Source organism: Cervus elaphus, chromosome 19 (genome assembly GCF_910594005.1).
Source record: "Cervus elaphus chromosome 19, mCerEla1.1, whole genome shotgun sequence".
Taxonomy (NCBI): Eukaryota; Metazoa; Chordata; class Mammalia; order Artiodactyla; family Cervidae; genus Cervus; species Cervus elaphus.
The window spans coordinates 68750332-68764733 of NC_057833.1; the positions used below are offsets into that span (position 1 = coordinate 68750332).

The window sequence follows — 14402 nt, forward strand, 5'->3', positions numbered from 1 at the left end:
TAACAGTGAGAAATGCAATCTGGTTAACTTTGACACTCTCATACATATTCGCCTAAAAACCTCTCATCCTAGCCTGAAAAAGTTAACTCTATCCTGTCTAGTCTTTCCATTCACAGATTTCAACAGCCAATCTTGTGAACTTGAGTTTAGCAACCTCTACTTAAAATTAAGCAAAAGGATGCTTTGATCCAGTTTTGAAAATGTCTTTGGAACTCTTGGTTAGACTCCTCAAACGTACAGTGGCTCTTCTGTCCAAACGAATCACATTTTTTTAATTAATTTATTTTTTTTCAGTGGGTTTTGTCATACATTGACATGAATCAGCCATAGATTTACACGTATTCCCCATCCCGATCCCCCCTCCCATCTCCCTCTCCACCCGATTCCTCTGGGTCTTCCCAGTGCACCAGGCCCGAGCACTTGTCTCATGCATCCCACCTGGGCTGGTGATCTGTTTCACCATAGATAATATACATGCTGTTCTTTCGAAACATCCCACCCTCACCTTCTCCCACAGAGTTCAAAAGTCTGTTCTGTACTTCTGTCTCTTTTTCTGTTTTGCATATAGGGTTGTCGTTACCATCTTTCTAAATTCCATATATATGTGTTACTAACAAATCACCTTTTAAATTGGTAGCGTAATATATGTCTTGAATTTTCAAGTAGAATGCTTTAAATTAGACAAAGAATGGATAACACGGCTATTATTTTAGAACGCTCTTTATTTCGACACAGGACACGTGTAAGGCATGTTCACAAGTAACAGTTTGAGGTTATGCACGAACACACCCTCTCACTCTCCAGCTGTTCTCCTTTCCTGCTGCGCCTGCTGCTACACACGGGTCCCTGTGTACCTTCATATCTGCAAGTCCTCAGTTATTCTGAACATGCAGACAATGTTTTAGGGACCTGCTTCAAAATATGGAATGATCGTCAATGCACCAAGTCACTAAGACGTCAAAACCGAGAGAGAAGCAAAGCAGACGGAGGAGACTGCGTCAGCGCGTGAACCTGGGACTTGAGCTTCTGAGGGAAACGGAGAACACGTGGGAAAACACTATTTGATCCTTCCGGTTTGAGAGAGACGGAATGTGCCCAGAATTCACGGTTCTATGTCTACTGCTGTCTATAAGTCACTGAAGATAAGCAGTTTCTCTAAAGCAGCTGCAGTTTTGTTCTCAGGCTACAGTACACGAGTGCATGCATTACTCTACACAAATGTCAAACGTGAACGACTGTAACAGAAGCATCTCAGGACTGTCTAATTACACAAGTGTCTCTTTTTGGCGGTGGGGTAAGGAAAGGGAATGATGGTGACTGTTTCCCTCCGCTGCCGCTGTATGCCAGACAGAGATACCCCAGCGCTTGTTGTCTAACTCAGAGAGGGTGACAAAGGTCACTAAGGAGAACAGTAAGGTATTCAAACAGAGTCCGCTCCAGACCTGGGGGTGGGATGATGACAAGTGAGCCTCGACTTCAGGGGTTAAAAAGTCTTGGCTGATGCTAGTAAGGGTCTTGTAACTGATTTTCAAAAATCATTATGTCTTTGAAAGATGAAAAACAAGCACTTACAAATCTACTGGGGAGAAAAAATAATGAAATGAGAAATCACATGAACAGGAGAGTTGAATCTTCTGGTCTGAAATCACCTAATATTAACATTACAACCTATTAAAATGTGGTCTGCTTAAGCTCTTTTTTTAAAGTGCAGAACCTTTGAGGAAAAAGGTAGGCTAAGTTCGGGAATACCGATCTCAAAAACCTTTTCCTGTGGGCACTTTAGCAGGTCAAGGATGCTAATAGTCGAGTCCTGCTTTGAGGCGCTCACCGTCTTTTCCTTCCATCTCAGAGCGCGCCTCTGCAGCATCCCCAACCACAGAAGGAAGCGGTTACATGTGATTTTATCAGCCACCACTTGGTGATTACTCTATGACTAGTCAGAGCTGGGAAATTACTTACTCTCAGCTGTATTAAAGAGTTCCGTTTATTAACACTGCAACACACAGTGCAAAGAAGCTTCAGGCGTCTGCTTCTGATACCAAAGGGAGTACACTGCTAGTCTTCCAACTCAACAAGCAGAGTATCTGCAGCGTGAACTGTAGCAGCCAAGAGCAGCAGGCAGGCCTCCTCCAGCAGGGCAGCTACTCCTCTGCCAGGAGGGTGTGACCCAGGCAGGCTGGGCAGGTGCGCTGGCTCTTCAGCCGCTGCTTGAAGCACTGAAATCAGAGAAGACAATCAGCCGGCCCTCTGGGAGCTTGGGGGCCTAGCTCTCCTGACCACTCGCCTCGGCACACACGGCAACTTCACTGTGAGAGTGACTCTCTTAGGCAGGTTAAGGAGTCTGGGGCCCTCGAGGAGGAGAAAGGGAGGGTGTTTTTTGTTTGTTTACATTCCTTCATCTTATAAGATGTTTTTTAAGCCCAGAGCTAATGATTACATTTACAAGTCATCTTGCTCAGGGTATGTTTTTCCTTAAAAGTGAGAGCGAAAGTTGCTGTCGTGTCCGACTCTTTGCAACCCCATGGACTATATGGTCCATGGAATTCTCCAGGCCAGAGTACTGGAGTGGGTAGTCTTTCCTGTCTCCAGGGGATCTTCCCAATCCAGGATCGAACCCAGATCTCCCACATTGCAGGAGGATTCTTTACCAGCTGAGCCACCAGGGAAGCCCAGGAATACTGGAGTGGGTAGCCTATCCCTTCTCCAGTGGATCTTCCCGACCCAGGAATCAAACTGCAGTCTCCTGCATTGCAGGCAGATTCTTTACCAACTGAGCTATATATCAGGGAAGCCCTTTGTTTTTCCTTAAGCTCTGTACTAATGATTATGTAACAACACTGTATCTTGTTTGAAGACATGTTTCTCTTTCTTAACAAGAACCTTCTGACTAAACTTGTTATCTTAAGAGGTATGCTGTGGGAGTGGGTCTGGTAAGACCTTTCTACTATTAGTAACCAACTGACAAAGTATATAAGGCCTTGCTAAGACTGATGAGTGGGGCACTCTGCCCCTTCGGAGGTCTATGTCAGAAGCTTTCTGTGTCCCTTTTCACTGTAATAAAACTCTGCTACACAAAAGCTCTGAGTGATCAGCCTCATCTCTGGCCTGGAAGCGAAATTCTCTCCTCCGGAGGTCACGAATCCAACCCTGTTCACCGTAAGCTATCACCCGTGACGTCCAGGGGGACCTTGGGCCACTCGACACTCAAGGACACCAGAGCCTGCTCAGGGCAGAGGTCTGGACCAAGCCCCAGGAACAAGGAATCGAACCTCAGAACGTGACCGTGAAGACTCGGGGCCTGACTGCACCTCCCCTTCCCGCTCTGCTCCAGTACAGTCTGTGCTTCAGCTGCCCTGACGGCTGGAGGCTGACTCTTTCCGGGCCCTTGGACTCCTCCCATCTGCCCCGTCTTGTTCCTTGTCCCTCCCCAGTCTGCACACACACAGCCTCACTGGAGCCTATCTACACAGCGTGCTCCCAAGCTGCTCCTGGCTCGCCTGCTGCCGCTAGGGAGCTGAGCGGGTGGTAAGTTCAGAGCCCAGGCAGGACACCCCCACCCAGGAAGGTCACATGAGAGACTGCAGTCTGTCTGGACTCTTCGGTGGCACAAGTGGTAAAGAACCTGCCTGCCACTGCAGGAGACTCAAGAGACGTGGGTCGAGAAGATCCCCTGGAGCAGGGCATAGCAACCCCCTCCAGTATTCTGGCCTGAAGAATTCATGGACAGAGGAGCCTGGTGGGCTACAGCCCATGGGGTCACAAGGAGTCAGACACGACTGAGTGCACGCATGCACACGCACATGCACACACAGAGCGTGTGCCCCTTCTCTCAGGGATTCACACACTCACAGAGCAGAGACAGGACCGGCTCTCATCCAGCAGCAGGGGTGCAGGTCGAGTGCTCACAGCACCCAAACCCCAGGACAGCTAACACCCATCTCGGGAGGGCATAGCCAGAGTCCCCCAGGCACAGCGGAGCCTGTCAGGCTTCCCTTCTCCTCTCTAAAATGTTACATGTTAAACTTACTTCACACACTGCACTAAACCGACAAGCTATTTCACCATCTATCTGCTTGAGAAAGCAGAGCTTTTAACGAAATCACACTCATTGAATTTTAGCAACTGATAGAGCCAAGTGCTCCTCTCTACCCGACACAGAGAGGACCGTGCAGAGCGCACCAGAGGCTGAAGGCCACTCCCCTCCCCACAGCACAGTCTCTGGGAGGGAGACCACCGACACGAGCACGTTTGGGATTTGCTTGGAAAATGCAAGGGCTGAAACCTGGGGGGTAAAGTCCCTTTCTCTTTTCTAAATGCTCCACAGTCAGAACGCGTGACATGAAAACAGCCACAGAGAACTCTTACCCCTTTGTGAAACCTGTGCCCACACTGCAGCTCACGCACGTTTTTGGACTTGAATACTTCTCGGCAGATTTCGCAGGAATTTGCACAGGACACCTGTGGAAACAAATGTATCCCAGAAATGAAGAACTCCTCCTACAACCGGCTTTCCAAAACGTTTGCAGCACAAGGTGCACAGTATTCTCAATTATAGTTAAGCAGATTGAGGGAACAACTTATTTTTGAATAACATTTCTTAGGAAAAAACAAAGTTTTTATTTTCTCGGATAAAAAACATGATTTTAAAAAAACAAACAAACGTGATTTATACAGTTAACTCACTTCCAGTTAAAATACTACAAATATCTATTTATCCCATCCCATACTTAAAGTATGGTACTAGCTGCATATTACAAATTAACTATTCATTTAATTATCTAACAGCTGGAGACAGTAACAAATTATGACACCTCTACACTATGGATTATGGTGGGGCTGATTAAAATCCTGACAGAATTCCATAATCCTTGGTACAGAAAGCTGGTACCAAAAGCTCTCTGAATAAAAGTAGACTACAAAACAGTAGGTATCATATGATTATATAATTTAAGGTTTTAAACATAGAGAGAATGTCTGTATATAGAGATGCCTAGAAAAGAATCTGGGAAGATATAAAATGTTAATGATGGTGACTGGCTACTTTGGGTTGAGAGATTTAACTTTTTCTTTGCAATTTTTCTAAAGTTTCTATGAATGTGGATTACTTGCATAAATTAAACTGATGGCTCATTCAGCAACACCCTTGTCAGGGACTGTGCGGGCGCGGGGACACAGGTGAGTAGGAGGGCTCCCAGCCCCGCTGCAGCCCCGGCAGCGGGTGACGGTCAGAGAGTAGGGTCGGGGCAGCGCCTAAAGGCTGTGAATCTACTGAACAGGGTTTTCTGTCCCTCTCAGGACACTGCAGCCACCACCGGGCACTGGGCAGCAGTGGGACAGACGCGATCTCACTCCCCTCCCCTCCCCTCCATGGCTCCCAGGGAAGGGTCTTGGAGAATTGGAGGCAACAGCTCTGTGGGAAATGGCAGGTCAAGGCCTCTGCAAGGTGGCTCGGTCGGTAAAGAATCCACCTGCAATGCAGGAGGCTTGTGTTCAATCCCTGGGTTAGGAAGATCCCCTGGATGGTTGCATGTGCAACCATGGCAACCCACTCCAGTATTCTTGCCTGGAGACTCCCCTATGGACAGAGGAGCCTGGGGAGCTGCAGTCCACAGGGTCGCAGGGAGTCGGACACGACTGCACAGCATGAAGTTTAGAAAAACACACGGTTATTACTTCCCAACATGACAAATTCGGCACAATGTATTTCTAAGAGAAAAAGTAAAAAGAACACAAATATATGTACATGGTAGTAGTGAAATCGCTCAGTTGTGTCCGACTCTTTGCGACCCCATGGACTGTAGCCTACCAGGTTCCTCCATCCATGGGATTTCCCAGGCAAGAGTAGTGGAGTGGGTTGCCATTTCCTTCTCCAGGGGATCTTCCTGACCCAGGGATCAAACCCAGGTCTTCCGCATTGTAGGCAGACGCTTTTACCGTCTGAGACACTAGGGAAGTCAAATTCACATATACACACAGATACAAAAGAGTTTAGAAAAAAACGCATACCAATATAATACTGGTTACCCTTAGAGGGTGGGTTTTGGGTTTATTTATATGTTCTTTTTATTCGGACCTTCTACTAAGAACCACATTACTTTTGCGGTTAAAAATACAAAACACTGTTACTTAAAAAAAAAAAAACAAAAACAACCCTATGATTAGCAAATTAAGTCCTGGTTTCAATACATATTTTTCTTATAAGTCAGCTTTCACATCTTTATTACCATGAACCGTGAAGCAGAAAGTAATCTCACCTCAAAAGGTGATCATGGTCCATCTTGGGGTGGCCAATAAGTGTGCGAGTGTGTGTATGCGCACACACACACTCACACACAAATCAGTGAGAATGCTAACAAAATGGTCTGGTTGTTGGACCACAGAGCACATGACCAGCTGGAACACCCCTGAGAGAGAGTGGACTGCAGCCAGGCTTGGCAGGAATGCTCTGCACGATACAAGCTTTCTCAATGGGGTGGGTACCCTCTGGCACCCAAGTGTATGTGACGAGGAAAATCTCGTAGATTTGTGTGGAAAATGAAAATGTATGGGAGGGACAAAAACAAGTTCACAGAAGGAGGCAGGGCCTGGGTCAGGTCGGCGAACCAGCACTCTCTGTGCAGTCCCGCACTGTCGACTCCACTCTGCCTGCAGCTCTTCTCATTTTACTTTCACCTGAAGTTGGATAGGAGGGGAAGACGGGATCTACACCAGAATTCCACCAGGAGCCCACGGCTGGGAGCCACCCAGGGGACCGCCTCCCTATCAACCACATGTTCAGTGCCTACTGCATAGTCCCCAGCGTGTGAAGTCCGTGTGGGTGAGGACAGGGAATTATACGCCACAAACGCAAATCAAAGGAAGGAACGCCGGCCAGAAGCATGAGTCATCGGTGCCTTGGTTTCCTCATTCATAAAGACAGTTATAATACCTTATCAACTGAGATCACAGATATAATGGTACTTTACAGAAAGTTCTATGTAACTAACATTCTCATTGTTTAAAAGGACAATAAACAATTTAAATCAGTATATCAAATAAAAGCAACCTCAGCCCATTTCAGCATGTCCCCCCCTCCCCAGGCACCTGAGGGGAAGGGGAGGGAAGCAGCCAGTCTGTTCTGAGAACAGCGTGTGACTCTGCTAACCCCACCACAGCACTTCATCCAGACAAGAACCCCAACAAGCAGATATGATCCAAGCTCACAGTATTACTGGTGATGAGACCAAGCTTGTGTGATTCTAAAGCCTATGGTCGCATAGAAAAAAACTGGGTAAAAATCAATTCTGCCAACTATTCACACTTGATGTGAGGGATGCATCTGACTGTCTACAGGCCCCGTGTCCATGGTGGGGCCACTGCGCCTCTTGTTCCCACATGCAGGGGTCCTGAAGTCCCCACAACGGTGCGGAGAAACTCGCTAGTCACCGGCTCCTCTAACCAAACACTCACGTCACCTAAACGTGGCTTCTAATCAAAGCTCAAAGTCCATCGAGAAATGAAAACCATGAGGCTACGTCATGGACTAACAGCTGCTTTCTTCCCGTTCTTCGTCAGAACAGAGGGAACCCCACGGTCATGCACACAGCACTCACAGGGACGTCCTTGGGCTGCGCCCCCTCGGTTTCAGGTGGTACTCTGACCGGCACGGAGGGCGGGTCCTGGGCGGCCCTGGGCACAGGAACAGCAGAGCTGGGCGCAGGCGGCCTCCGGTCCTTTCCCGGATTTGGCTGCAGCCAGAATGTATAGTAGGGAAGCAAGTTCAGTTACCCCAAAATGTGAGCACTGTCTACTACATTGCTCCCCATCTTTTGTTGGAAGCATTTTTTCCCACAATTCTCATGTTTTATAAATAAGTAGGAAGAAAGTGGAGTATATATTGAATTTAAATGAAACACTGACCTTTCTCTTTTTCTCTTCATCAAGGATGTGTTCTGTCACTCTTTGCACAATCTCGTCAATACTAAATCCAGACAGAGAGGTCTTGTTTTTGTTTCTAACTTTTTTAATAAAACCAGCAAGCTCCGTGCTGAAAGGGAAAGTGGGGAAGTCAAAACAAAGTCAAAGTTTTCTACTGTGAAGAAATATTATGTCCAGTATCAACCCAGCAGCTGAAAAGAAATGAAATTAAATACACAATTCATTTATAAACAACAGTATGTAAAAGCAGCAAAATCACTCTTCCAAAAAAAAAGCACTGAAAATTTCAGTATTATTCCTAAAATATTTATTTTAATAGGTTTTCAAAGTAAGAGTGTACCTGACAGATCCATTTCAGATCTCCTTCCTTACTTAGAAACCTGCCTTCTTCAGAGCCTGGACACAGTGTAGCCTTAAGTAAAATCACTGAATGGTCAGACACCACTGGATATGACTTGAAATCAATAAAATCTCTAAGAACAAACTTTTTACCTCCTCCCTTTAAAAATCTAACCAACAAAGTTTTCTTGCACTTTTCATAGGCAGCAGTAGATGTGACAGCATCATTAATCAACAGGAACTTGGTATCTATAGCACTAATACCTCATATGCTTTAACTTGCAGAAAACCTAAGAAGCATGTGTTTACTCTGCCAAATTTAGACAGGACTGCAAACAATTTTATTTGTAAGGTACTTCTGGTAATTACAACTTGACTATTTTTACTAACTAGCATGGCAACTGCAATTGAGAGAACTTAACAATGCTTCTCAAACTTAGGCTAAATGTGTCCATGTGCAGAGAAGATACACTTACTTCCAAATGGCCAGGGCTCCACTGACAAATGCAAAACATTAATTCCGGCCAATCGTAATTAACCACTGTGTAGAGACTAATACTGTGTCAAAGGCAGAAGTAACACGGGAGGTGCGGAGGATCATTCCTGGATGTGGAGTCCTCTCTTCTGCACTGGAGGGAGACATTCCCTCCACTTCACCTTCCCTGTGGCCTGAGACAAGGAGTCCGTCTGCCCTCTCAGACCCATCTGGAGAGAGAGGTCAGAGGTCGATGCAGGAGCACGACTGAAGTGCCCAATTGATGACTCTGGCTGACTTAGTTAAAAGCAGCTCTCCCCATCTGCAGCAACACGGATGGACCTCGAGGCTGTCCTACTGAGTGACGTCAGCCAGAGAAAGACAAACGTATGACATTGCTTACATGCAGAAACTAAAAAAAATGGTACAAATGAACTTACAAAACAGAAAGAGTCACAGGTGTTAAAACAGGTGTTAAAAACTGATGGTTACCTGGTGGGGGGAAGGGGGACGGATAAATCGGGCCATTAGGATTGACATATACACACTACTATATATTATTATTTATTATATATAAAGCAGGTAACTAATGAGGACCTGCTACACGGCTCAGGGAGCACTACTCAATACTCTGAAATGACCTACAGGGAAAACCATCGACAAGAGTGGGTGTATGTGTGTGAAAGGCTGATTCACTTTGCTCACAGCAGATACTGACACACATCGTCAATCAGCTCGCCCTACCCCTCCCTCTACAACATGCTCACACACCTTACTCAGTCTCTTCAACTCACACCTCTGACAAAGCAGAGGGGCTGTTCTACAAAGTGTAAGTTGCTGCTGCCTTCTTTGATATATGTGAGATTTCTCCCCCCCAAATGATACAAAACTAATGTTCTGAAGTTCATTTATTGATTCCATAACTAGTACTGGAGCATGTTACCGAGTTCATCAAAATCTTAGCAAATTGCCATGCGTTCTGATGAGTGTGGATTAATCTGTTTGAAAATGCTCACTTTTATGTTTACAAAAGGAAGACAAATGCGTGTTTGTCCTTCTGAGTAAAATAACTGCACAGTCCTTTCCACTTCAGCTCGTAATTGGCCCAACTGTTATCTGATCAGGAAACATCACTTCAACAAAGCATTTACCAGCGCTGCTGACGTTTTAGATCCGTACCTGCTGTAACATGGGAACACCACCGACAGGTGCTCAATAATGCTATTGAACGGCTTCTTCGGGGACTGGCTTGAACGGGTGGCATGCTCTGGAGCAGCAGGTAACTTCTGATCAGCCACCGGGTGTGGTTCTGGCCCAGCGCTCTCACGCCCTGGCAGCTGGGTGGCCTTCTGGTCGCAGGAGGGCGACCCCACTGGGGTGTCAGCAGCAGAGCCCAGACTTGACTCCTCGGGAGCTGCTGTCTGGTCTCTGGTCCCATGACTTGTAGAAGTGGAGGGACCTTGACCATCCTGGCCTAAAGACTCAGGAAGTAATTTAGGATGAATCTGAGAGGAACACACCACAAAAGCTGATCACTAAGAGTTAGATCCATGGACAAAGACTAACAATTAAGCACAACTATAATGAATCCTGCTCGCTCAAGTGCACAGAACTTGAACTATAACAAATTAAATATTACTGTCCTTAAAAGTCACTGGAAAGTCACTGGTAACTGTCTCTCTCAAAACCAGCTGTTCAGGGCTTCACACTGCCGGGCTCTGCCCGAAGCTCTGCAGTCCACGCTGAAGGGCTGAGGCTCCTCATGGTGTCAGAGCCCCAGTCTGCACCCCAGGCTACACCCTCTCATGCCTCCGTGACTGAGCGCTTGTTGTGAATAATGCCCCCTTTTTAAACGATTCCAGTCTAGAATACCTTCCTGAGATCCTAACCTCCTAACAGGCAGCTCCCCCGGGTGATGCCAAGGGCACTCAAACTCTGTGTCTGCAAACGCAGCCGCAGGGCAGGCGTCCTCACCTGCTCTTCCTCTGGCGCCGCCTGACACAAGCCTGAATTTGTGGTCCACTCCCCAACACACTCACGCTGAGCCCTGACTGCACGGGCAGCACCGCTTGCAGCTGACCACCTGAGCACTGGAAACCGCTCCCCTCCCTCCAGCCCGCGGCCTCCCTCACCGGGCCCGGTGGGGACAGCGAGCTGCACCCGATCCGCTGCACATCTCTCACCCAGGCCCCTCTCCCACCAGGCCTCCACACTGCAGTTAGGCTGACATCATTTCCTAACTGGAAACCTACACTGGCTACTCAGGGACCTGAGGGGAAGTCCACACTGCGGAGACACCTAACGGAATAAGGCTCCCTTTGTTCTGGCCCAGGGGTAGGGTATCACAAGCTTTTCCCTATAGTCCCCTTTGTCCTAGCGAACTTTCACCGCTGTGAAAGGTGTTCTTTTTCTAGCCTCCAGATACGCTGTTTCCTCCATCTGAACGTTTTGACCCTGAAACATCACACCACACAGCCCTCCTCATACACACACACACACACACTCACTCACTCACTCACTCCTTCTGCCTGGTGAACTCCTATTTCAGATCTCTGACTCACTGAGACCTCCAGCAAGGGAGCTTCTGTCGAGACCTAGGCCTTGGGGTTAAGTTAGTTCCCCCCGATTTCTGCTGCCATGGAGTTCTATGCTCTTGGCGCACTTTGCTTATAATCATGGGCTTGAAGTTGCTCCCAAACCCATGTGCATTCTGAGGGCACAGACCGCGTCTAATCCTGATCACCACTAAACACCCGATGCACGACCAGCAGAGAAGTGACCCAAGGTAAACCGTTTCTAGGTTCTTATTATTCAAGCCCCTGGCACACTGAGAGTTCCAAGGTTTTCAAAGTTTAGAGTTCTTTTGAGTGTTTATAAAATCACATAAACTAGAATTAAACATTAACAGTTAAACACTGAGATCTAATGCTTTTCCCCCTCTGTATCTGCTGTAAGAACTTGAAAACACTGGTGCTCAATAGAATATTTTACTCAGTTCAAGAATATTCTACTCAGTTCAAGGTGGCTAACCTTTTTAACGTTTTAAATCTTTTAATTTTTTGCAGATGAATCCACAGTAAATTTGAATATTAAGAGTGCATAGTATTGAGAAGAAAAACACTTTCAAGATCAGCTTCTGACTGCAGCTCCAGAGCCTACTACCTTAGTTGAGGCTGAATGCATAGACAGAAGGGTCACGGGGTGAGGGGTGAACGAGGGCCACTCTGATGAGGCCTTCACCTAGTACCTGATGATAACAGTAAGGTAATTATTAACCCAGCTCACGCCCACTCCCAAAATAGTAACAAACTACTTTCGGCCAGTTAAGAAAGAAAGTGTGCCTCACTCCTTTTTGGTTCTGTTTCCTTCAAAAAAGAAAAATAGAGATGTAACAGACTCACTGTGTTACAGGCAGGAAACGAAAGCTCAGAAATCTGCACTTTCGGAAGTTCACTGAGCTGAGAACCATTTTTAATTGCCTGAATTTGTTCTTCAAACTGAGACTGTAGGTAGAAAGGAAAATGTTAAGTTTTTCTAACAAATTCCAAGGAAAACCACAACTGTCCATTAATGCTATTTTCCCCCTTACTATACATACATAACAAATGCTCAACCATTTCCCAAGAAATGTAACTGAGATGCAAGGTTACTTCTTGCAAGGAAAGAAGTTCAAAATAACTAGAACTATTAATTCTAATTAACTCTAATATTAATCTAATTATTAATTAGGATGCTCTAACCCTTATCAAACTTAACTTTGCTATCTTATCAATCAAGGACTGAGTTTAAGACAGTTAAGAAGATATTTCTTTCATGAAACATTCTTAATTACAACAAAAAAATGTAGTCTTTAACAGCCCTAAATAGAAAGTTTTAGTATGACACTACGTGTTTTAGAATAACCATCAGACAGATTTTGACAGAACGATAAAATACCATATAACTTACCTTTGCTTTCTCAATTTCTTCTCTAACATCAGAAAGAAATGATTCCCATGAATGTATGTCCGAGTCCATGTCAGGATACGCTGCCGAATCACTGAGAGAGGAGAAAAACATAAAACTGCTGATGTCCACTTGAAAACTTTTAAAAATTGAAAGCACTAAAGTACAAATGAAAACAAACATTTAAAGATAATGCAAGAAATATAATCATGCACACACACACAAAAAGACGATTTTTAAAGAACTGAGTATCTTACAAAGTCACTACACTTTAAGAAATATTATCGACTGATCTAACCCAAAGCCCAAAACTGGTGGACAGAGAGCACATATTCTCCTTAACTTCTCTCCTCAAATTTGAAGATTAGACAACTTGTCAGTTGACATCTTCATATTTAACATCAAAGGCTATCTTTGCATTGAAAAACAAACCAAAAGTTGGCAGCCTGGATATATTCCAATAAAACCTTCATCCCTACTTCACTGTAAAACAAAGGGTGTGGTCTAACAGGCTACATTAAACTTCTCAGCACCTCATGAATCTGGTCTACTGAAAGTGACAGAGAAGCTTTCTATTCCAAATTGAGAATATCAACACCACCACCAATCCACCACCAATCCATCTCAAAGAAAAACCAGAATGCTGCTTTCATGGCTTTCCTCTTTTGCCACCCTTTGCTGGAATGAGCAGAGTTAGCATAGATTTGCTAAGAAAGACTACCTGTGTACTACAAGGCTTACTAAGGAGTTAATGCTATTAGATAGTGAGGCCTGAGATATCTCTGTTTCCCAGATGCACCACAATCCGGAGCCCTTGGCGTGTTGCACACTGGCCATTCAACACCACATGGTCTCAACCTCAGCTGTATTAGTCCTGTAATCTAAATCAGTACACCAGTTTATCTTTAATCAGAAAGGTTTTCTGATGTGAAAAAAACTTAAATCTTAAAAAAAAGAAGGAAAAAAAAAAAGAACTGTACATTAAAACTGTTTTTCCATGACCTGTAGAATCTCTGGTTCAACACTGAGGGTTTGAAATTTAAATCAAAAAGCACTAGGAATTAAAAAGTTAAAACCTGTGTGTGGAATACGATAAAAGGACCAGATGAAAAGTAATGTGCAAAAATCCATATAGAAAAGTGCTAAATTCTAGACTGAAGGAGACTCTCTGGATTCCCACGGTAAACCTTATTCCAAAACGAAAGCAAAACAAACAAAAACAGGTAAAGATTATTGAGGGTTGAAAAAATGACCATACGTAAATATCTTTGAAAGAAACCTTCCCACACTCTACCAGTAAGACTGTTAGGTAACTATTCTTATGGAAGGCAACTGCTGAAAAGCCTCAAAAATGTGATCTTCATTCCAGGAATTTATTCATTGTGTGGAAATTATTCACTAATAATTTAGCTGTAAGGATATCTGCCACAGTGCAGCTTTTAATAGCAAAATGTGCAAACAACCAAGCTCTCCCACTACAGTGGTATTCAAAAAACCATGACACAGTTGTACACTGGACGACTACTCAACCTTCTAAACTGAGGCTGGAGCAACGTGAGCCCTGATATGAAAGGAAGTTTCCTATGTACTACTTGGGCTTCCCTTTTAGCTCAGTCAGTAAGCAATCTGCCTGCAATGCAGGAGACCTAGGTTCAATTCCTGGGTCGGGAAGATCCCCTGGAGAAGGAAATGGCAACTCACTCCAGTATTCTTGCCGGGAGAATCC

At 45.2% G+C, this 14402-nt stretch overlaps 1 protein-coding gene across 10 annotated transcripts in view; it reads right to left on the reverse strand.

Annotated features, from left to right (window-relative positions):
* Positions 1 to 704: 704 nt before the first annotated feature.
* The window catches only part of TTC3 (tetratricopeptide repeat domain 3), a 124734-nt gene continuing 111036 nt past the window's right edge, over positions 705 to 14402 (reverse strand). For 9 of the 10 annotated variants that reach the window (XM_043875204.1, XM_043875211.1, XM_043875202.1 and 6 more), the window contains 7 exons: positions 12680 to 12770; positions 12133 to 12234; positions 9911 to 10236; positions 7900 to 8026; positions 7593 to 7727; positions 4366 to 4458; positions 705 to 2216 (listed from right to left, as the gene is read on the reverse strand). In XM_043875204.1, the coding sequence (XP_043731139.1) occupies positions 2142 to 2216; positions 4366 to 4458; positions 7593 to 7727; positions 7900 to 8026; positions 9911 to 10236; positions 12133 to 12234; positions 12680 to 12770 (949 nt within the window). In that variant the 3' untranslated portion in view covers positions 705 to 2141. The remainder of the gene's footprint in view (positions 2217 to 4365; positions 4459 to 7592; positions 7728 to 7899; positions 8027 to 9910; positions 10237 to 12132; positions 12235 to 12679; positions 12771 to 14402) is intronic. The other variant, XM_043875206.1, reaches the window with a different exon arrangement.